Genomic DNA, 25,186 nt, shown 5'->3' with positions numbered 1-25,186 from the left:
GTCACATAATCACACAGTCATTTACGTATATCACAAACACCAGAGGTCTGAACAACATTCACTGCCCTACCCTCGTCAATCATCTTCATCACCTTCTCAAAAAGCTCATCCAAGTTAGTAAGACATGACAACAGTGATGGATGTTTATGTAAATTATGTTGTGTCTTGGGTCTATTTGTTTGTAATGTATGGCTGCAGAAACGTCATTTCGTTTGGGCCTCAAGGGGTCCAAATGACAAATAAATTGAATTGAATTGAATTGAATTGACATGCTGTGTATAAAGCCATGTTGGCAGTCCCACATTACTCATTCTGTTCCAAATAGGAGTAAATCTTGTCCCAAAGAATCCTCTCCAAAAGCTTCCTTAACACTGATGCTAAATGCACCCGCCTATAATTCACTGAATTCTCTCTACTTACCTTCTTAAACAAAGGAACAACATTGGCTACTCTCCAGTTCTCTGGTGCCACCCCTGTGGCAAGAAAAGGCACAAAAATCCTTGTCAAGGCTCTCCCCGATCTCCTCCTTAGCCTTTTTCAATAACCTGGGATAGATCCCATCAGTTCTGTGACTGGATAGCATGCCAACAAATGCTTTTCACTGCACCTTGGCTCTAGTGACAACAATAAACTAAACTAAATTAAATTAATGGAATAACTCAGAGGGTCAGGCAGCATCTCTGGAGAAAAAAGGAATACGAGGTGCTATTCCTCCAGATCAGATGAGAGACTCTCTCAATTCCTCCATCTCCACCGCCCAAGATGAGGTGTTCCATCCTAGAACATCCGAGATGTCCTCATTCTTCAGGGAACATGGGTATGGAACATAGATGAAACAATCTATGCGTACAGTTTTGGTCTCCAAATCTGAGGAAGGACATTATTGCCATAGAGGGAGTGCAGAGACGGTTCACCAGACTGATTCCTGGGATGTCAGGACTGTCTTATAAGAAAGACTGGATAGACTTGGTTTATACTCTCTAGAATTTAGAAGATTGAGAGGGGATCGTATAGAAACATGAAAATCTTACGGGGTTGGCCAGGCTAGATGCAGGAAGATTGTTCCCGATGTTGGGGAAGTCCAGGACAAGGGGTCGTCAGCTCGGGATGGGGACCCCCTTTAAAACCGACATGAGAAGAACTTTTTTCACACAGAGAGTGGTGAATCTCTGGAACTCTCTGCCACAGAGGGTAGTTGAGGCCAGTTCATTGCCTATATTTAAGAGGGAGTTAGATGTGGCCCTTGTGGCTAAGGGGATCAGGGAGTATGGAGAGAAGGCAGGTACGGGATACTGAGTTGGATGATCAGCCATGATCATATTGAATGGTGGTGCAGGCTCGAAGGACCGAATGGCCTACTCCTGCACCTAATTTCTATGTTTCTAGGTTCTACCAGTAATCACACGTGTCTCCTCTGGTCAGCCACTGGAAGCCCTGCAACAGACTTTTCCAGCCTTGCTGGACCGGATTCTGCTCTAATAGGCTGGTCACGTGGACCAGACGTGGCCTACAGCAGTGGAGCAACGGTGGAGAACATGAACATCTTACGTTTGGCCAGGCCGACTCTGCAATGCCGCCAGGACAACAGAAATTTTCCGTCATCTCGGCATGGACCCCTCTATTAAACACATCTTCCCATCTGCAACCCTTTCCACCATCACAGTTTAAGGATAAGGGGGAAATCTTTTAGAACTGAGATGAGGAAAACTTTTTCACACAGAGAGTGGTGAATCTGTGGAATTCTCTGCCGCAGAAGGTAGTTGAGGCCCGTTCATTGGCTATATTTAAGAGGCAGTTAGATGTGGCCCTTGTGGCTAAAGGGATCAGGGGGTATGGAGAGAAGGCAGGTACAGGATACTGAGTTGGATGATCAGCCATGATCATATTGAATGTCGGTGCAGGCTCGAAGGGCCGAATGGCCTACTCCTGCACCTATCGTATATTGTCTATTGAGACAACAACTTCCCTGTCATTGTCAGGAAGGCAAAGGAGATAGTGATCAACTTCAGGAAGAGAAGCGGTGCACATACCCCAGTTTGCATTGACGGTGCTGAAGTAGAGATGGTTGAAAACTTCAAATTTCTAGGTGTCAATATCACCAACAATTTCTCCTGAACCACCCATATTGATACAATGACTAAGAAAGCAAACCAATGCCTCTACCTCCTTTGAAGGCTTAGGAAGTTCAGCAACTTCTACTGATACACCATCGAAAGCATTTTATCTGGATGCATCACAGTTTGGTTTAGAAATAGCTCCATCCAAGACCGCAAGAAACTGCAGTGAATTGTGGACGCAGCCCAGACCATCACACAAACCGAACTCCCTTTTGTTGACTCCATTTATACGTCACGCTGCCTCAGCAAGTCCAGCAGCAGAATCAAGGACCAGTCACACCCTGGCCGCTCCCTTTTCTCCTCTCTCCCATCTGGCAAAAGGTAAAGAAGTGTGAAAACGCACACCTCCAGATGCAGCAACAGTTTCTGCCCAGCTGTTATCAGGTAACTGAATCATCCTACCACAACCAGAGATCTGTGCTGAACTACTATCTACCTCTTTGGTGACCCTCAGACTATCCTTGACCGGACTTTGCTGGCTTTACCTTGCAATAAACATTATTCCCTTATCTTGTATCTATCTGCCTATATGTGTGTGTGTGTGTGTGTGTGTGTGTGTGTGTGTGTGTGTGTGTGTGTGTGTGTGTGTGTGTGTGTGTGTGTGTGTGTGTGTGTGTGTGTGTGTGTGTGGTGTGGGTGTGTGTATATATATACACCCACACACACACACACACACACACACACACACACACACACACACACACACACACACACACACACACACACACACACACACACACACATACACACACACACACACACACACACACACACACACACACACACACACACACACACACATACACACACACACACACGCACGTGTGCGTGTGTGTGTGTGTATGTGTGTGCGTGTGTGTGTGTGTGTGTGTGGATGTGTGTATATATACACACACACACACACACACACACACACATATATAGGTAGATAGATAGGTTATATCATATATTACTAAAACTCTCATTTTGTTTGGTTGTGAGTGTCTGTGAGGCTGTCTGTGACTCATGTCCTGAATCACACCAAAACGGTACACGATAGCGTTACAATTTTTTGCACCACTTTACTCACCATTGTCCTGTGGTGTGTTGTGTCAACTTTTGTTCCGACTATGTTATATTTTATGTTAATCACATTTTTTACCAAAAAAATTAAAACAGTGCCCCATTTGCCGCCTTTACTTGACTGGAATTACAAAGGACACCCAAACGCTCCTCAGCCACAGTTCTGGGCTTTGCAGAATTTCAGACCGCCATCTTTTTTCCCTTTCACCTGCCACTCCGGCAAGGGTAGGAGCGGAACCGGGGGCAAGGATGGGGTTGGAACCGGTGCGGGGTCCGGGGGCGGGGAGAGGCCGAGCTGGCATCCGCGCCTTGGCGCTGAAGCTTCGGACCCGCGGGGAAAGAGAGCATCGGCACGTGAGGCTCTGCGCTGCTTGGCCCATCCCCCCCCTGACAGCCTCTCACTCCCCCTCCCGCAGATCCAGACCGTTCGGCCCACCGCTGAGTGGTGGAGAAAACGGCGCTGGCGGAGGTTTACATCGAAATCCTGGCGTGGAGAGAGACGGGGGGGATTGAGGGAGTAGGGAGGAAGAAGGAGGGGAAAGTGGGGGAGGTGAGGAGGGAGGTTGGGGGGGATGAGATAGGGGGGAGGTGAGGAGTGGGGGAAGATGGGATAGCGGGAGAGGAGGGGGGTAGGGAAGGGATAGCAGTTATGGCGAGAGTGACTAAAGGTAGCGGAAAGGAGAGGGAGGGAGAGGTGAGGGAGGGAGTGGGGGAGGAGAGGAGACGGGAGAAGAGGGATGGTAAAGAGGAGGGCGATGGAGTGTTGGGGGATGAGGGGGAATGGAGGAGGATAGGGGTAGGAAGAGGGATAGCGAGGTGCAGTTGAGGAGGGTTGCCGTGACTCGCGTCACAACGGGGATCTATGGCGTCACAACGGGACATGTCAGTCACGCCTGCGCAGTTGGGGGCTATCGGTGAGTGGTGGAATATTGCATTTGGGGACCAGCCCTCCCGTGTGACAGGGACACAACGGGTCCCATTTGGTCTAGTAGTTATTACTAAAACTCTCATCTTGTCTGTGAGTGAGCGTGTTTATTTGTGTGCTTTTCATGGCCTGAACTACGTCAAAATCGTACACGATAGTACTACAATGTTTGCAACACCTTACTCAGCATCATCCTGTAGTGCGGGGTATCAAGTTCTGTTCAAATTGATGTTATATTTTACAAGTTATTCACATTTTTAACTTTACAAAATCCCAATTTGAGAAGAATTCCTTTCTTCTTCATTGGCAGTTACAGCTATGACATCACAATGGGATTGTAGCCTTGTCCGCTACAATGTTGCAATCCCAGGACACAGAGTCCTGCCAGTTTAAAATGAGGGAGGGTGAATAAGGGAAAATGAGCACAGTTGGGGGCTAAGGGCGAGCGGTGGAATATTTCGTGGTGGAATATTGTGTTGGGGGAACGGGTTGCGTTGGGGGAACGGGTGAGTGGTGGAATATTGCGTTGGGGAACGGGTTGCGTTGGGGGACCAGACCTCCCGTGGTGGCTATGGGCGAGTGGTGGAATATTACGCTGGGGGAACGGGTTGCATTGGGGGACCAGGCCTCCCTTGTGACAGGGACCCAACGGGTCCCACAGTCTAGTATACTATAAATGGCTTGAATTTTAACCATGTATTGTCTTTCTGCCTACTGGATAGCATGCAACAAAAGCTTTTCACTGTACCTCCATACAGGCGACAATAAACTAAACTGGACTAAATTGAGATGAAATTACTTACGGAAAGTCTGGCGGACTGAAGCCACTTTTGATGACCCCTGCATAGATAGAGAAGATGGAAAGGATGACGCAGGCCAGGAAAACAAGAGCCAGTTTGTTGACGTACTTGACTCCTACAAATACCACAGTGGCCATCAGAGCGATTGTACACGTGCCATACAACCTCATGTTATTCAGCATGGCCTGGGATTCTTTGTTGGGATCTTCTGATTTGAATATAGCTGCACTTGGAACAATGTAGGTCTAGAAGGAAAGTTTGTGCATTTAGACCTAGAAAACCTAATGAATTACTATTCAAAAACGTACAAAAAAATGTGGCAATCTTGAAGATTTCAGGTTTTACTTTACAGCTGTTACATTTCTATCTGCACTCAGCTGCCCCTTGTGAACACAATTTATACTGAGTACAATTCCACACGTGTTAAATACCTTTCACTTCCAACGGTCAAGCAGTCAGGAGTCTTCAGATTATTTAGACACACTGTGCCCAGGCAGGACAATAGGGTTTAGGTAGGACAACAGCAACAGCTGGAAGTATCCGAAGGCACCACTGGATAGGACAACAGTGATGGCACAAATAGGCAGCCATTTCCTCTACGCCACTTCAGTAGCATCTCCCAAATTTAAAGCGAGATTTAGGATATGGAAACTCCTTTCTGCTTCCACAAAGGTGAAACGTTGAGATTTCCAAAAAACTGTGGTAATTTGTTTTGGTATTCAGAGTGGCATTGCCTCTTGGTTTAGATGGCAAGTTGAATGGGAATTGATAAGACTAATGTACAGGCAATTAAAGTTTTGGATGAGTTGGTAGTTAAAAGAGGGTGCAAAAATTAAAGCAAGATGCTGCCCACATTATTATTAACTTATAATAAAACAAATGGGAGAATTTTGGAGAATACAAATACACGAGGGCAGATGGAGATCGAGGTGGTGGTGCTGAGACTCCAGAAAAACATTAAGATTGATATGTTCTGGGATCTATCCCAGGTTACTGAGGGAGGCAAGGTTGCAGGAGTTTTGACAAGGATCTTTACTTCTCCCCCATTGAGGTCCCGGTGGACTGGAGAATGGCCAATGCTGTTCCTTTGTTTAAGAAAGGAGGTAGAGATAAACTAGGGAACCTTTGGCTGGTGAGCGTCATGTCAGTGGTTGGGAGATTATTGGACAGAATTCTTCAGGATAGGATTTATTCCCATTTGGAAATATTAGGGTGTGGAAGTTTCAGCTAATAGCCTTTAGAAGGGAAAACTTGTCAAATGTTCCTGTTCCTCATTCTTTTCAAGGGACTCTGTCACAGCTCCAACAAAACACCGTGTAGGTCAGCTACACGGACAGACAGTATTCATCATGCCCCTGTCCCACTTAGGAAACCTGAACGGAAACCTCTGGAGACTTTGTGCCCCACCCAAAGTTTCCGTGCGGTTCCCAGAGGTTTTTGTCAGTCTCCCTACCTGCTTCCACTACCTGCAACCTCCGGCAACCACCTGCAACCTCCGGGAACCGCACGGAAACCTTGGGTGGGGCGCAAAGTCTCCAGGGGTTTCCGTTCAGGTTTCCTAAGTGGGACAGGGGCATTAGACTATAATACAAATCAGTGCATTCAGGGGCTGACTAATGGATTGCACCCACAAGTCAGCAGTAACATATCAATTGACCAAAGTTTAATCAAATCATGGAATCAGTAGGAGGTGTGAAATGGCCTATTCATTCTCCTCCTGATTAAATGATGATGCAATACATTACATACTTAAAAATGCTTTGAAAGAATTAGGATTCCACCAAAATGTTTTGGGCTCGACTCGGCTCCAGCTGAAACCAACTCACCAACAGAATCTCAATTGTCCCCAGGATGTACATGGCTCCAGCAAATGTTGTTCCCAGATAAAAGCACAGGCCCACAGCCCCTCCAAACTCCGGACCCAAGGACCTTGAAATCATGTAGTAGGAGCCTCCAGCTATGAACAAAGGAACACTAGTGAGAGGACTGCTGATGAGAAACATGATTAGATTTTAATCACCGATAATATGGCTCAGAGTAAAACACAACACTTCAGCAGGAGCAACAATCCAAAAGTACTGTCATAAACTAGCTGATGGTGATGATTACTAATGGTTTTGGAAACTGTAGCTGTCCTCAATAACGATCAGCACACAAGCACTTCAAGACTGTGTGCTCAGCCCCCTGTTCTGCTCGCCGATGACTGCATAACCAGTAACGCAGGTCTGATTCGATATAGACATTATCATTATTGGATGAATTAGATAATGATGAGTCAGAATATGGCAGGGGGATCAATCGTCTGATTGAGTGGTGCCAGACAGCATCCTTGCTCTCAATGTCAGTAAAACCAATAAGCTAATTGTTAACTTGTTAAAGAGGAAGGCCAAGGGTCCACAAACCTGTTTTCATCAATGGGTTGGAGGTGGAGAGAGTCAACAACTTCAACTTCCTGGGGCTGCACATCTCTGAACATTTGTCCAAGACCCAGCACATTTTGATTAACGCCTATTAACGCCTCTAATTCCTTAGAAGGTCGAGGACATTAGGTATGTCAATGAAGACTCTGCTGAATGTCTTCAGGTGTATGGTAGGGGTTGGACAGGCTAGATGCAGGAAGATTGTTCCCGATGTTAGGGAAGTCCAGGACAAGGGGTCACAGCTTAAGGATAAGGGGGGAATCCTTTAAAACCGAGATGAGAAGAACTTTTTTCACACAGAGAGTGGTGAATCTCTGGAACTCTCTGCCACAGAAGGTCGTTGAGGCCGGTTCATTGGCTATATTTAAGAGGGAGTTAGATGTGGCCCTTGTGGCTAAAGGGATCAGGGGGTATGGAGAGAAGGCAGGTACAGGATACTGAGTTGGATGATCAGCCAGGCTGGGAGGCCATCGATCGCCCGACTGCGGAACGTTCGACTGCCCCGACCGCAGGAGAAAAATGAGGGAAGATTAGACTTTATTGCATTCCATCACAGGGAGGAATGTGGGGAATCTGCTGTTTATGTTAACTTTTATTTAGTTGTGTGTCTTGTTGCTTTTTTTAGCATGGCTGTATGGTAATACGAATATCAATGTACCTTAAGTAGTACAGGTGACAATAAAAGACCTTTGAAACCGTTGACTCTATGCAGTAGTCTCTTTCTCCTGCACCAGGCACATTACTGCATCAATACCCATATAACCATATAACAATTACAGCACGGAAACAGGCCATCTCCGCCCTACAAGTCCGTGCCGAACAACTTGTTTCCCTTAGTCCCACCTGCCTGCACTCATACCATAACCCTCCATTCCCTTCTCATCCATATGCCTATCCAATTTATTTTTAAATGATACCAACGAACCTGCCTCCACCACTTCCACTGGAAGCTCATTCCACACCGCTACCACTCTCTGAGTAAAGACGTTCCCCCTCATGTTACCCCTAAACTTCTGTCCCTTAATTCAGAAGTCATGTCCTCATGTCCCCCCTTAACCTTCTGCGCTCCAGAGAATAAAGACCTAACTTATTCAACCTATCTCTGTAACTTAGTTGTTGAAACCCAGGCAACATTCTAGTAAATCTCCTCTGTACTCTCTCTATTTTGTTGACATCCTTCCAATAATTGGGCGACCAAAATTGTACACCATACTCCAGATTTGGTCTCACCAATGCCTTGTACAATTTTAACATTACATCCCAGCTTCTATACTCAATGCTCTGATTTATAAAGGCTAGCATACCAAAAGCTTTCTTTACCACCCTATCTATATGAGATTCCACCTTCAAGGAACTATGCACGGTTATTCCCAGATCCCTCTGTTCAACTGTATTCTTCAATTCCCTACCATTTACCATGTACGTCCTATTTTGATTTGTCCTGCCAAGGTGTAGCACCTCACAATTCAATGAATCTATTAGAAAAATGTTCCTGCCCATGTTCAAACAACTTCATTTGTGCTCGACACAACAGCGCAACATTTAAAATGAAAGTTGAAATACATTAAAGGATCTTCAGAAAATCTAATTATTATTGTGATTTTACTCAAATTGAAGGGTCTGAGTCTGGCCACTGAAGTGTCTGAACAATGCTAATGACTGTTTATACACAGGTTCAAAATAAAAATCACTGAGACAACTGGTGCCATAACAGGAGATACCAGACATTTCTATTGTGTTAAAATCCTTTCTTGTGAGATATCACTTTATAAACAGTGTTTATTTACCTGGCACCACACCATTGGTTGCTATCGCACTCATCGATATTGCAGTTAGCGAGGTCTGTGGATACAAATCAGGTGAAAATTAACTTGACGCCCCCACAGAAAGATGCACAGTAAATCTACAACGTTACCAGTAATGCTTTGTTAACGCTTCATCCAATGGTTTACTCTCCTTTTACTTGTGTGAAAAATAATAATTTTACGGTGCAAACATGGCTGGCAAGAACAACTTATAATTAGCTTTAACAAAGTTATTTTTGAAACGCTTCCAGCAATCCTTCTCAAAAATATAGAGATTCCTAATAGCAAATAAAGTATCGCTAAATCTAACATGAGGGGGAACTTCTTTACTCAGAGAGTGGTGGCTGTGTGGAATGAGCTTCCAGAGAAGGTGGTGGAGGCAGGTTCATTTTCATCATTTAAAAATAAATTGGATAGTTATATGGACGGGAAAGGTATGGAGGGTTATGGTCTGAACACAGGTATATGGGACTAGGGGAGAATACGTGTTCGGCACGGACTAGAAGGGTCGAGATGGCCTGTTTCCGTGCTGTAATTGTTATATGGTTATATGGTTAAATGGTGTTAAGTGGATGATCCAGAATTTTGTCCCAACAAACACTGTCAGAGACGGTGGGAGATTTGCCAAGGAATTTCCATATATGGTTATTTTCTTACATCTATTTTCGATCATAAAAATTGAAAGGAGTTGGTCATTCAGTCCATTGTGCTTGTTCTGGCATTTAACAAGGCCATTGTTGGAGCCTTTTGTCAGTGCCACTTCCTTGCTTTAACTACAGAGCCTTTGAATCTCCAAACAAACAAAAATCCATCCACTATTTTGAATGTACTCTAGAACTGATCCTCCGCAGCCCTCAAGATCAAGAATTATATACAGAAAATGCTGCAATAATATTCAGCATGTCTGCCCCATCTATGGGAAGGGAAACATAGTCAACGTTTCAGGTCAGAGATCCATAATAGAGAACTTTGTGAGTTACTGTTCTGATGAACAATCTCCAAGTGAACTGTTGATGCTGTTTCTCTTGCCACAGATGGAGACCAAATGACAAGTATTTCTAAAATATTCTGATTTTCTTGGCTATCCCCTGGGCTTTTTGAGACTGTAATCCTGGTTTTTCCCGCCAGGAAAAATATAATCTCATCTACTCTGGAAATTCTAATTGGAAATATAAACATAGAAACGTAGAAAATAGGTGCAGGAGTAGGCCATTCGGCCCTTCGAGCCTGCACCGCCATTCAATATGATCATGGCTGATCATCCAACTCAGTATCCTGTACCTGCCTTCTCCCCATACCCCCTGATCCCTTTAGCCACATGGGCCACATCTAACTCCCTCTTAAATATAGCCAATGAACTGGCCTCAACTACCTTCTGTGGCAGAGAGTTCCAGAGATTCACCACTCGCTGTGTGAAAAATGTTTTTCTCATCTCGGTCCTAAAGGATTTCCCCCTTATCCTTAAACTGTGACCCCTTGTCCTGGACTTCCCCAACATCGGGAACAATCTTCCTGCATCTAGCCTGTCCAACCCCTTAAGAATTGTGTGTTTCTATAAGATCCCCCCTCAATCTCCATATACTTGTATGGTTGAATGCTCTGTCACTTTCTGACACAAACTAGTTATCATTTCCATTTGCTACCATTCCCTGTCACTTTGTTCTTTCTTCCCTCTACTCTGCTATTTACAGGTTCCCCGGGTTACGTTCCTGAGAAGTCCTCATAACCTGAACTGTTCGCAAGTCGAAAATGCAGCCTTGAGCCAAGTTCACACATGGCAGAAGATGGCTGCGAAGGTGGATTGTCCCAAAGGAGTAGATAGTTTGGAGATGTATTTCAAATCTTGTTTTGCCGTTCTTAATAGTAAAGCTGATATTAACAGAATGCTGGATTAGAAGATATTAGGTTTAACAGACTTGGAATGTGTGCGCGCGCACATACACACACGCACACAGGTGGGTGCCTGGATTGCACTGTAAGGGGAGGTGGTGGAAGCAGATACGATAGTGGCATTTAAGAGACTTCTAAATAGGAGATGGATATGCTGGTAAAGGAGTTACATGGATCATATGTAGGCAGAGGAGATTAGTTTAACTTGGCCTGAAGGGCCTGTCCTATGCTGTACTTTTCGATGTTACATATTTAGCTCGCCGAATGCTGGCAAATAATGATATTCTTTTAAAAGATATTACTGAAGATGAGGTTTTAATATTATTGACGATTAATAACAAGAGGATTTCAGTATAGGAGTAAAGAGGTTCTTCTGCAGTTGTATAGGGCTCTGGTGAGACCACATCTGGAGTATTGTGTACAGTTTAGGTCTCCTAATTTGAGGAAGGACATCCTTGTGATTGAGGCAGTGCAGCGTAGGTTCACGAGATTGATCCCTGGGATGGCGGGACTGTCATATAAGGAACAATTGAAAAGACTAGGCTTGTATTCACTGGAGTTTAGAAGGATGAGGGGGAATCTTATAGAAACATATAAAATTATAAAAGGACTGGACAAGCTAGATGCAGGAAAAATGTTCCCAATGTTGAGCGAGTCCAGAGCCAGGGGGCCACAGTCTTAGAATAAAGGGGAGGCCATTTAAGACTGAGGTGAGAAAAAACGTTTTCACCCAGAGAATTATAAATTTATGGAATTCCCTGCCACAGAGGGCAGTGGAAGCCAAGTCACTGGATGGATTTAAGAGAGAGTTGGATAGAGCTCTAGGGGCTAGTGGAGTCAAGGGATATGGGGAGAAGGCAGGCACGGGTTATTGATAGGGGACGATCAGCCATGATCACAATGAATGGCGGTGCAGGCTCGAAGGGCCGAATGGCCACCTCCTGCACCTATTGTCTATGTTTCTATGTTTCTATGATTTTAAAGGGAATGCTACTGTTGGCCCGGACAATGTGCTTTAAGACAGAATTGATAAAATGGACACCAACATGGATAACTAGAATGCATGCTTCCTTGCTGCAAATTGGCAAAGTTCCAGCAAGTCTTAAAAATAATCGCCTGCAATCCCCTCACGGCTGGCAAATCTATTCCGCCAGTCTCCTAAATGCTTGTCCATTACATGGGCTGTATATAGGTCGGACAATTATAAACTGAGGATAATCTGTCGTTTAAAGCGTTATCCACAACCCTAATTTGCTTGACGTTGATCGCAACTTCATGCAAGTGAAGCCCATCATAAAATAATGCTTCCTTTTTCCAATATGTACCAAAATTCCCATTTTCATTGCACAAATCTTTGATCTATACAGTCAACTCACTAACCTCAATGAACCCATACCAATTGGTATGTGGCTCAGGTAATAAGAGTATTATCTCTACGATTGGGGCCTTTGATGCTCAATCCCCTTTATGTCAATGGTTCCCACGTGGACCACCACAGTCGGATTTATTCCCCTCCTGTCCAATTCCTCTCTAATCCTGGTGCTAGCCAAGCAACCCGGTTTCGGACTCACAGTTGCAGCTGCAGAGAACAGTATATATTCCCCTTAGTGTCTCATTGTGACATTCCTTTTTATATAGGGTGATTTCACGGAAGGTCACTGGAGCGTAGATCCGCACCCACGTGACCGAAAATCTCAAGTGGAGGACATGCTATACATCCCACATGTTAGTGAATGGGAAAACATGCACTTTCCCACCCGTTAAAAACATCGAAAACGGCCAGGTTTTGATCTGCAATTTACTGTGCCAGTCGGGGTGACCGTGAGGCACAGCTACCTAAATTTACAGCCCAAAAAAAAGATAGAAACTAAGGTAAATGAAAGAGGGAGCTGAAGGTGCCAATCCAGCGGAAGTGAACAGCGGACATTTGCCGTGGAGATTTAAGGGTCCAAAATAACGGGAATTATCGCGTTTGCTCGCTGCATTTCATCAAAAGTAAGGCATTATTGACTTTTCGATGTTTTTAACGGGTAGGAAAGTGCGTGTTTTCCCATTCACTAACATGTACCGGTATAGCATGTACTCCAGTTGAGATTTTCGGTCACGTGGGTGCGGATCTACGCTCCAGTGACCTTTCGTGAAATCACCCTATACCCAACCCGTGTGCAACAGTGCTGTGATTTGGTTTTCTTATCCACCCTGTAATCTATGGTGCAAGAGCATTGTGTCTGTTAGACAAATGCATGGTCTGTTGCTCCTGTAATTACGCCCTTTGGGTTCCCATTACAGTCTCCATCTAATCACACCCTCCTGTCCATCAACTCAACAGGCCAACCATTCATTTATTATTATAATCTCAAAGCTGAATCAAATGTCTTTAAATGTAATGACAATTTTAAAACTATGGGTCTAATTTAAAGGGGACAGCAATGTGTTTTATTGAATTATTGTCTGCAGGAAGTGAGGGGTGAGGGTTCTTAGTGCACATCAAATGGCCTTGACGTCAATAGTACTTAATGCAACATAATTCATTTGTGATGCTATGTGAGTACAGAAAAACAAGGCAACAGCACATGACCTTGGATAACACAGTCGCATATACCACCAGAACAGCTTTGTGATCTGAACTTGTGGTGTGACACTTTACTCACAGTGGCACATTCTGCCTATTACCCACTTTAAATTATAATGAATTCATGTATATTTTCAGGGAACCCAGTAAATAAACTAATGTTGACTGAATCCAGGATGTGCATCAATAAAATTCACAGTGCGAGGACCACATTGCCTCTTGCAAATCGCACCCCAGCTTCACTACACTGACAACATTTAACCAGTTACTATAAACTTAATGTTCATACCAAGTTCTGATCAATAGGCCTCTAATTTCAATAGGGTCCAGCATACAGTCATTACAAAAATTAAAGCCCTTGCTGGCTTGTTTTTTGTACACATGTACACGCTTTTTGCATCCATGTATATTCACTGGGACATTTACTTTATGGAGAACATCTTCTACTCAGAGTTATTCAGCCAGAAAGTCTACAGACATCCCGTAACTTCATTTTTAATTTGTTTAGATTAGAGATACAGCGTGGAACCAGGCCCCTAGGCCCACTTAGTCCATGCCAACCAGAGATCCCCGCATTCTAACACTATCCCACAGACTAGTGACAATTTACAATCAGCTTACAATCCTGTACATCTTTGGAGTGTGGGAGGAAACCAGAGCTCCTGGAGAAAAACCTCACAGGTTAAAGGGAGAACTTACAAACTCTTTGGAGACAGCGCCTGTAGTCAGGATCGAACCTGGGCCTCTGACGCTGTAAGACAGCAACTCTACCACTGCGCAACCGGTTGTATTAATAAGCCTCATTCATAATGTGCTTATTAAATAGAGACATTTATTTTCATAATCCAGGATTGCCCCTTCACTTATCAAAGTAACTATTCTCTTCAATTCTGATTCCATGAAGCTTGAGATATTTTAGAAGTTGAATTTCAGCTGCCAACTTACACAAGCACAGCACATGAAGACAATCCAGAAAGATCCAAAGATTCCTGCAGCTCCCACAATCCACGTCAAGCGCAGGAACAAGATAACTCCCAGAATGTTCTGTAGACATGGCAGGTAGACCCCTATGAAAGTACCCATTCGAGGACCCTGCAAGAGAGCAATAACAGAATTAGTTCTCTTCAGAGAAATATAAAAAGCAACAAACAGCAGCTGCTGGGAAGAGGCAGGACACAATTTTGCATGGTGAATCAAAGGTATGACTGACACTAAATAGCGAGCTAAAAAAATTCCCATATCAAAGCAGTCAAATTTATTGCACAGGCAACTGAAACCAATTTGTGAAACTTGCAGTATTGTTGGGAGAACTAAATGGAAGATAAAACAGAGAAACATATACTGCATCTTTCAGGTCAGCTAAGGCACTTTACAGCAATATCAGATTTTTGAAATGCAATCGCAGGTCATGTTTTAAACACAAAAGCCCTCAACAAAATAAATAACAAAATAAATAAATCACGTGGGCATCAGGGAACTCAAAAGCCTAGATCATTCATAGTAGGTGTTGGGTAGGATCCACAAACCTGTCTCAACCAATGGGTTCATAAATTGTAGGAGCGGAATTAGGGCATCAACTCTACTGCGCCATTCAACCATGAATCAATAATTTCTATCTTTCCCTCTCAACCCCGTTCTACTGCCTTCTCCCCGATGACCCCAGGAAGGGCCTGTTCCTGTGCTGTATCTCTAAACAAAACTAAACTAAAAATATAACGGCATAATAATAATAATAAACAACTTAATTGTGTTCCATCATTGGCGGTCGGTGGGGGCACTGCAATGGCGGCAGCCCTGTCAGCGGCGCGTTAGTTTTTTCAACTTTTTTTATTCTTTTAGTATGTTTTTAATGGTTCTTTGTATGTTTTGTGTGGGGGGTGGTGTGTGAGGTGGTGTGGGAAAACCATTTTGGTCGCCTCCTCCATGGAGAGGTGATTTTTTCCAGGCCGCCTCCCCCGTGGTCTAACGGCAAGGATCGGCGCGGCCTTTCCCAGAGACGCGCCCGGGGCTTCAGCGGCGGGCGCAGCGTGGACTCTCGGCGTGGAGCCGGTGAGCCCTCGCTGGAGGGGAGCGCGCCGTTTCGCTGCCCCGGGGCAGCCGGCAGCCTGAAGCCGCGGTCTGCACAGCTCCAGCTGGCGCGGCGTCTACAGCCCGGGATCCCTCGTGGGGGACCCGGGGGAAGAAGAAGCTTCCACCGCCGGCCCGCGGCCAACTTCTACCGCGGGTCCGGCATGGACTCACCATCGCCCCTGGAGGGGAGCTTCGACCGCCGGCCCTGCAGTCTACGGTGCTTCTGGTTGCGGCGCGGCGGGAACTTTAAACTTTAAATCTTCGACCGCCGGCCTGCGGCCTACACCAACTTAAAGCCGTGGTCTCCGGTGGGGAAGAGCCGACTCTGGACTTATACCTTGTCCTTTTACCATCTGGACGCCCGCAGCAACTGCTGCGGAGGGTTGAGGTCCCAACCAAGGGGGAAAATGGAGGAGGACTGGACAAATTGTGCGCCTTCCACCGCAGTGATGAATGCTGTGGTGGATGTTTATGTTAAATTTTTATTGTGTTTTTGTGTGTGCTCTTTATAATTGTACCGCTGCTGACATATTCATTTCACTTGCACTTATGTGCAATGTGACAAATAAACCGTATTGTATTGTAAGTGTGCAAAGCACCGTGATATTATAGGGCGGGTATTGGAATGGCATGGTGGTGCAGCGGGAGAGTTGCTGCTGCACAGCGCCAAAGACCCGGGTTCCATCCTGGCTACAGGTGCCGTCTGTACCGAGTTTGTACATTCGAAGGATGAGAGGGCATCTCATTGAAACATATAAAATTATTCAGGGTTTGGACACGCTAGAGGCAGGAAACATGTCCCCGATGTTGGGGGAGTCCAGAACCAGGGTGCACTGTTTAAGAATAAGGGGGAAACCATTTAGAACAGAGATGAGGAAACACTTTTTCCCCACAGAGACTTGTGAGTCCGTGGAATTCTCTGCCTCAGAGGGCGGTTCTCTGGATACTTTCAAGAGAGAGCTGGAAAGGTGGAGTCGGGGGATATGAGGAGAAAGCAGGACCGGGGTACTGATTGTGGATGATCATATTGAATAGCCTTGCTGGCTCGAAGGGCCAAATGGCCACCTCCTGCACATTTTCTATGTTTCTATGCTGGCTCGAAGGGACAAATGGCCTACTCCTGCACCTATTGTCTATCGACCCCTTGCCCCCTTACTAATCAAAAATCTACAGTCCCCACGTTCAAAATATCCAATGACAGCCTCCACAGCCTTCTGTGGCAATGAATTGGTGGTGGAGAGAGCAAATAACTTCACGTTCTAGATGTGTATATCTCTGAAGACCTGTCCTGGACCTGGCACATTTATGCAATCAGGAAGAAAACCCCCCAACAATGCCTCTGTCCCCTTAGAAGATGGAGGAGATTCAATTTGTGAGCAAATATACTCTTGAAGCTCTACAGGTGGTAGAGAGTATATTGACTGGTTGCATCATGGACTGGTTCAGCAACTCAAATGCCCATGAACAAAGGAGATTACAAAAAGTGCTGAACACTGCCCGGTCCATCACAGATACTGATGTCCATAGCATCAATGGGTTCAATACGAGGTAATGTCAGAGGTAAAAGGCAGCCTGCATTATCAAGGATTCACACCACCTTCTCCATGTTCTCATTTCACTCCTGCTATCAGGAATGAGGTATAGGAGTCTGAAAACGCCAATGCCCAGGTTTACGAACAGTTTCTGTCCAATAACTATTAGGCTATTGAACATAATCAACTCCAACTAAACTCAAAGCTACCGACCATCTGGATCGCACTTAGGATGTCAGGCTTTGATTTGTTTTTGCATTATATAATCTATTGAGTGCTGTGTTCACAGACGCATTTTGCTGCTGCAAGTAAGAATTTCATTGTTCAGCTTTGGTACATTGTTTAGTGTACTATGTTTACATATTCTGTTGTGCTGTTGCAAGTAAGAATTTCATTGTTCTACCTGTGACATATGAAGATATGACAATAAAACACACTCTTGACTCTTGAAAGATAAAGCTTTAAACCCCTGTCTCACGGTGCAAGTCCAGAGTTAAAAACAAATCAAACTCGTGGTAATCACGTAGGATTAACGTAGCCGGAACGTCGGAGCTCGTGGACGTAACTTCGCGACTCGTAACACTAACGGTAGGTATTCAGGAAACTTGTTTACTCGTTAAAAATTTTCAACATGTTGAAAGATTTCCACGAGTGAAATGTACTCTTGAAGGACAAATTTGAAGCTTTTTAAACTCGTTGTAATACCGTAATAGCTCGAGAGTTTACCGCAGTGTCTCGTGAGTTTACCGTATTAACTCGTGGATACTATCTGTATGTTTATGTTGGTTTTTGTGTTTATGTGTGGAAGCTGTCGGTTTTAATCAGCATTGTCTACGGCCCATCGTTAAAATGCATCTGTCTCAGTGATATTGGAGTCAATTCTCCTCAACTGCTTTTCATAGCAAAAGGATTTGAGTATAGGAGCTGGGAGGTTCTACTGCAGTTGTACAGGGTCTTGGTGAGACCACACCTGGAGTATTGCGTACAGTTTTGGTCTCCAAATCTGAGGAAGGACATTATTGCCATAGAGGGAGTGCAGAGAAGGTTCACCTGACTGATTCCTGGGATGTCAGGACTGTCTTATGAAGAAAGACTGGATAGACTTGGTTTATACTCTCTAGAATTTAGGAGATTGAGAGGAGATCTTATAGAAACTTACAAAATTCTTAAGGGGTTGGACAGGCTAGATGCAGTAAGATTGCTCCCGATGTTGGGGAAGTCCAGGACAAGGGGTCACAGCTTAAGGATAAGGGGGAAATCCTTTAAAACCGAGATGAGAAGAACTTTTTTCACACAGAGAGTGGTGAATCTCTGGAACTCTCTGCCACAGAGGGTAGTTGTGGCCAGTTCATTGGCTATATTTAAGAGGGAGTTAGATGTGGCCCTTGTGGCTAAGGGGATCAGGGGGTATGGAGAGAAGGCAGGTATGGGATACTGAGTTGGATGATCAGCCGTGATCATATTGAATGGTGGTGCAGGCTCGAAGGGCCGAATGGCCTACTCCTGCACCTAATTTCTATGTTTCTATGTTTCTATTAACGGAGAGCTCCCGAAGCAGAAGGCGTCGCGATATGATTAATGACATGTTTCACTTAACTAAACACAAGACCGGACGGCAAACACATATCAAAAGTTAAAACTCTGCGCCCGGTTGCAGAGTGGGGAATGTGGAAGAGGAGACAGTTCACATACACCAGCATCAAATACAAGCCCCGAGAATTCATGCAGCAACGCAGTAGGGGGAAAAAAAGTGGACAAAAAATATATTCCGCTCGGTAACCCAGCCCCAGACCTGAATGCCAAAACAAACCAATAAATAAATGAACGTGATTTTAAATATCCAGCTGATATTTACACTATGAAAGTTTTAACATACAGGTCAAATAAGAAAATGGTGTAAGTTCCAAAGACGTGGGTAGGTTAATGGGCTTGGTGTAAAGGTCGATGTGCGGGGATCGCTGGTCGGTGCGGATTCGGTGGGCCGAAGGGCCTGTTTCCACGCTGTATCTGTAAAACTAAAAACTAAATAGGGAATATGAAGGGCAGTGGAGAAACAGGCCCAGAAATTTCAGTAGTGTGAAGAAGGGTCTGGAACCGAAACGTGGGGGACAATAAATAGTAAGAGCGGCGTGCTTTGTAACTATGTCAGCGCCGTAGGTGACTGCTATTCGTATACATTGTGTATACAAGCAAATAATTTCACTGTGCACTCATCACATATGACAATAAATTATTCCTACTCCTACTCCAGAGATGCTACCTGAGTTACTCCGGCTTTTTGGGTCTACCTTCGGTGCAAACCGGCCTCTGCGGTTCTTCCCCACACAGCTTCCATACACGATCGGCTAGAGCGCAGGGGTCATTTTGGGATGGGATGAAAGAGTTTGCTTCCCAGGCAATGGGAAGCGCGGCTCGTCCATCACTGGGTTTCCAGCCTCCCAGTATTCCCAACTTGAGATACCGGAGTGCCACGGCGGTTAACGTAATTATACCTGATATATTCTTATTTCTTCCAGAGACACGCAGTTACAATCAAATGACTTAAGTTGAAATCCCACCAGGGAGGTGATGGGATGTAAATTGTTATTGGTAATGGCGTCAACAAAGCTATAGAAACATAGAAATTAGGTGCAGGAGTAGGCCATTCAGCCCTTCGAGCCTGTACCGCCATTCAATGTGATCATGGCTGATCATCCAACTCAGTATCCCGTACCTGCCTTCTCTCCATACCCTCTGATCCCCTTAGCCACAAGGGCCACATCTAACTCCCTCTTAAATATAGCCAATGAACTGGCCTCAACTACCCTCTGTGGCAGAGAGTTCCAGAGATTCACCACTCTCTGTGTGGAAAAAGTTCTTCTCATCTCGGTTTTAAAGGATTTCCCCCTGATACTTAAGCTGTGACCCCCTTGTCCTGGACTTCCCCAACATCGGGAACAATCTTCCTGCATCTAGCCTGTCCAACCCCTTAAGAATTTTGTAAGTTTCTATAAGATCCCCTCTCAATCACCTAAATTCTTGAGAGTATAAACCAAGTCTATCCAGTCTTTCTTCATAAGACAGTCTTGACATCCCAGGAATCAGTCTGGTGAACCTTCTCTGCACTCCCTCTATGGCAATAATGTCCTTCCTCAGATTTGGAGACCAAAACTCTACGCAATACTCCAGGTGTGGTCTCACCAAGACCCTGTACAACTGCAGTAGAACCTCCATGCTCCTATACTCAAATCCTTTTGCTATGACAGATGACTGTAAAAACATCAGTTTTTCTCTTGCTTCTGTGCAGGAATCTGACATCCTTGCCCGGTGTGATACAGGTACAACTCCTGGTCGCCCATAACGTGACTGACTCTGGAATGGGCGAGCAAGTCATTCGGTCAAGGACATTGGCCTTGTCAATAATAGCCAGATCCCGATATATGAATAAATTATTTTTTTTTGCCAAACACAAAAATGTCGAAGGTCTTCCAGCATTTTATTATTTATTTGTTCAAGATTCCATCACCTGCAATCTCTTGCTTCCCAATGTCACTAAGTTATGTGGTGCAGCGGCACAGTGGTAGAGTCGCTGCCCCACAGCGCCAGAGCCCGGGTTCGATCCCAACTTATGACTTTGCCATCAGCCAGGCTTGTGCTGTAGCTGTCAGGCAATTTCAATAGCCCGAGGCAGCAGATTTGAGAGCTTTAACAAAATTTAAGGCAGCAACATCCTGGTACACAAAACAGTGCTTTGTTCCTGGAGCAGTTATCTTTAAATTCATGCCTGAACAACTCTTGAAGATCAGTCTGAAGAAGGGTTTTGGCCCGAAACGTTGCCTATTTCCTTCGCTCCATAGATGCTGCTGCACCCACTGAGTTTCTCCAGCAATTTTGTGTACCTTCGATCTTCCAGCATCTGCAGTTCCTTCTTGAACAACTCATGAAGATGTTTTACTTCCATGTTAAATAAGTTATCCAGGTAGATGATTATACTCAAAAGCATCCACAGTGCTGGAGTAACTAAATAGTGGGGGAGGGGGTCAGCATATTGTTAGTGTAAAGGCCCTGTCCCACTTACGTGTCCTTGGCACGCAAATTCCGCGACCACGAGGTCGCAGGGCATCGTGTGGCTGCTTGGGGCCAGTCCCACTGAGAAGCGCGGAGGGGTATGGAGTTGTGCGCGGTATCGCGTGGCGTTCCGGGAATTTGTACCGAACTAAATCTTCGCGCGCCACCGTCCTGTCGTGTAACTGACGGCCAAAGTGGGATAGGCCAATAAGGGTGGTTGAAGGAAAATACAGGAAATGTTACAGGTCTCCCAAATTAATGGGGTGGAAAGTTCAAGAAGGGGTAAGAGAGCAAGGTTGGGTAAAATTGGGACTGGTGTGAGAAGGGAAGTTGAATACCGAATTAAAGGTGTTGTATTTGAATACATGTAGTATTAGAAATAAAGTGGATGAGCTTGTAGCACAGTTAGATTGGTAGGTCTGATGTTGTGGGAATTACAGAGAAGCAAGAGGATCAGAGCTGGAAACTAAATACTAAAGGGCCTGTCCCACTAACGCGACTTTTCAGCGACTGTCTTTGACCTTCAAGCTCGAGGGCACACGCCTGAAAAACCTCCAGCTGGATCGACCGTCAGCGATAGAACCATAGAAACATAGACAATAGGTGCAGGAGTAGGCCATTCGGCCCTTCGAGCCTGCACCGCCATTCAATATGATCGTGGCTGATCATCCAACTCAGTATCCTGTACCTGCCTTCTCTCCATACCCCCTGATCCCTTTAGCCACAAGGGCCACATCTAACTCCCTCTTAAATATAGCCAATGAACTGGCCTCAACTACCTTCTGCGGCAGAGAATTCCAGAGATTCACCACTCTCTGTGTGAAAAAAGGTTACCTCATCTCGGTCCTAAAAGACTTCCCCCTTATCCTTAAACTATGACCCCTTGTTCTGGACTTCCCCAACATCGGGAACAATCTTCCTGCATCTAGCCTGTCCAACCCCTTAAGAATTTTGTAAGTTTCTATAAGATCCCCCCTCAATCTTCTAAATTCTAGCGAGTACAAACCGAGTCTATCCAGTCTTTCTTCATATGAAAGTCCTGACATCCCAGGAATCATTCTGGTGAACCTTCTCTGTACTCCGTCTATGGCAAGAATGTCTTTCCTCAGATTAGGAGACCAAAACCGTACGCAACACTCCAGGTGTGGTCTCACCAAGACCCTGTACAACTGCAGTAGAACCTCCCTGCTCCTATACTCAAAACCACTTGCGATGAAACCGCAAGTTGGATCGACCGTCAACACACACACACATACACTCACACACACACACACACAAACACATCGCAAAAGCGGGGGCCAGGGAAAGCGGGGAAGCACTGTCTGAAATTCACACCCGCGATGAACAGCAAGGTGACATAGGATCAGAAGATGTAGTCATTGCGGATTGAGCGGAGAAATTATACGGGTAAAAAAACCCTAATGGGAGTTATTTAGAGGCCGCCAAACAGTAGTCAGGATATACAGGACAAGTTACATCAGTTGATACAATTGGCATGTTAAGAAGGCAATGCTACGATGGTTATGGGAGATTTATAAATCCAGGTAGACAGGGAAAAATGAGGTTGGTACTGGACCCCATTCATCGGCCATTGACCGCGGGTCGACCCGCGAGGCTTCACAATTGTCGGATGGTTTCACTGCTGCCGCCGCAGAGGCCTCGCCACGAGCCGGGCTTCTACCCGTGATCCAGGAGGCATCAAGACCACGGCGCCTCGATAAAGGCCTCCGGCTGCGATCCCAGTCCACGGCCGCGGCCCGTCGGCAGGGAGGGGGTGGCGATAAGTTTTCATCTGCAATTTGAGGGAGAAGAGGAAATCGGATGTGTCGGTATTGCAGCTGGGCAAAGTTGACTGGAAAGGAACCCGAGCAGGGATGATGTTGGGACAGCAATGGCAGGAATTTCTGGGAATAACCCGGACGATGCAGCATCTTTTCATTCCAAAGAGGAAGAAAGATTCTAGGGGGAGAAAGAGGCAATTGTAGCTGACAATGGAAGTCAAAGACAGTACAAAGTTAAAAGAGAAGCCATATAACATTACAAAGATTAGTGGGAAGCCAGAGGATTGGGAAGCTTTTAAAGAACAACAGAGGATAACTAAAAAGAAAATCGAGGCGCCGTGGTCTTGATGCCTCCTTGATGCATCCTGGTGAGATTGATCCAATTATTTACCAATCCGTCTGTGACAGACCCCACAGTGAGACCTATCCACAGGAGAGGGTGTTCACTCTGATCAATAACTCAGGCACAGAGAACTTCACAATGTAAAACCATCCCATTCAAAACCGTCCCGGAGAGCTGCCTTGTCCGAGCACTGGGACAACTCTGGGCAAGGTCCCACTGAAGGCAAGAACAACATTCTAGTCACTAAAAATAAAAATACGCATGTGGGCCGGATGATTTTGGGTTACGGGCCGGATCCAGCCCGTGGGCCATAGGTTGCCGATTCCTGCCTTAACGGTACATTCACGCCGCCTGTAGGTAAAGCATCAGCCCACATCACACTGATACACTCGCTGCCTGCCTCAGATTAAATGTATTTTTACACATAAATTATGAATAAAGATAAGAAAATGTTTCAAACACTAGTAATATTTTCTTATTCCAGTAGCAAACACATTAAGGATTAAATGAAATTAATAAATTCTATAAATGTTTGAATGTCTCATAATTGCAGATTAATGAACTAGAAGTGGGACTGTGTAAGTAGTGTGTGAACAGCAGAACAAGAAAGGAAGCTATTGAGTTGACGGGATTCTATATTAATTCATTGGTAGAATAGTTAATAATCTATACACAGTTTATACAGCGTTGTGTTCCCTTTTTTTAACCCCCAAATGACCTTTAACAAATCCCATGATTCCTTGTATTTATTGGAATACCGAACTCGCTTATTCTTTGAAGAAGTAAATAGCAGGACAGACAAAGGAGAGTCAGCAGATGTTGTTTACTTAGATTTTCAGAAAGCCTTTGATAAGGTGCCACACGTTAGGCTGCTCAGGAAGATGAGTGCCCATGGTATCAAAGGGCAGATACTAGCATGGATAGCAGGTTGGCTGGATGGCAGAAGACAAAAAGTGGCATAAAGGGGCCTTTTTTCTGGTTGGCTGCCAGTGACTAGTGGAGTTCTGCACAGGTTCATTGTTTGGGCCGCTACTCTTGGTGTACTTTAATGATTTGGACGAGGGGATTGAAGGCTTTGTGGCAAGGTTTGTGGATAATACGAAAATCGGAGGAGGGGCATGTGGTGTAGAGAAAGCAGGGACACTGCAGAACGACTTGGACAGGTTGGGAGAGTGAGCAGGGAAATGGCAGATGGAATATAGTGTAGCAAATTGTGGAGTCATGCATTTTGGTAGTAGGAATAAACCATATAACCATATAACAATTACAGCACGGAAACAGGCCATCTCGGCCCTACAAGTCCGTGCCGAACAACTTTTTTTCCCTTAGTCCCACCTGCCTGCACTCATACCATAACCCTCCATTCCCTTCTCATCCATATGCCTATCCAATTTATGTCCTCAAAGGAAGGACGTTATTGCCATAGAGGGAGTGCAGAGAAGGTTCACCAGACTGATTCCTGGGATGTCAGGACTGTCTTATGAAGAAAGACTGGATAGACTTGGTTTATACTCTCTAGAATTTAGGAGATTGAGAAGGGATCTTATAGAAACTTACAAAATTCTTAAGGGGTTGGACAGGCTATAGATGCAGGAAGATTGCACCCGATGTTGGGGAAGTCCAGGACAAGGGGTCACAGCTTAAGGATAAGGGGGAAATCCTTTAAAACCGAGATGAGAAGAACTTTTTTCACACAGAGAGTGGTGAATCTCTGGAACTCTCTGCCGCAGAGGGTAGTCGAGGCCAGTTCATTGGCTATATTTAAGAGGGAGTTAGATGTGGCCCTTGTGGCTAAGGGGATCAGAGGGTATGGAGAGAAGGC

General features: G+C 45.1%; 1 protein-coding gene across 4 annotated transcripts in view; it reads right to left on the bottom strand.

The window, feature by feature from the left end:
• The window catches only part of LOC129706782 (solute carrier family 12 member 7-like), a 286,498-nt gene that overhangs the window by 81,503 nt on the left and 179,809 nt on the right, over positions 1-25,186 (bottom strand). For all 4 annotated transcript variants that reach the window (XM_055651265.1, XM_055651281.1, XM_055651273.1 and 1 more), the window contains exons 4-7: positions 14,537-14,683; positions 9,112-9,166; positions 6,731-6,861; positions 4,908-5,149 (exon numbers count right to left, since the gene is read on the bottom strand). In XM_055651265.1, coding sequence (XP_055507240.1) covers positions 4,908-5,149; positions 6,731-6,861; positions 9,112-9,166; positions 14,537-14,683 — 575 coding nt within the window. The remainder of the gene's footprint in view (positions 1-4,907; positions 5,150-6,730; positions 6,862-9,111; positions 9,167-14,536; positions 14,684-25,186) is intronic.

The sequence above is a fragment of the Leucoraja erinacea genome, chromosome 2, assembly GCF_028641065.1.
Source record: "Leucoraja erinacea ecotype New England chromosome 2, Leri_hhj_1, whole genome shotgun sequence".
Classification (NCBI taxonomy): domain Eukaryota; kingdom Metazoa; phylum Chordata; class Chondrichthyes; order Rajiformes; family Rajidae; genus Leucoraja; species Leucoraja erinaceus.
The sequence above is the reverse complement of the archived record's forward strand: the minus strand, read 5'-3'. Positions and strand labels throughout refer to the sequence as shown.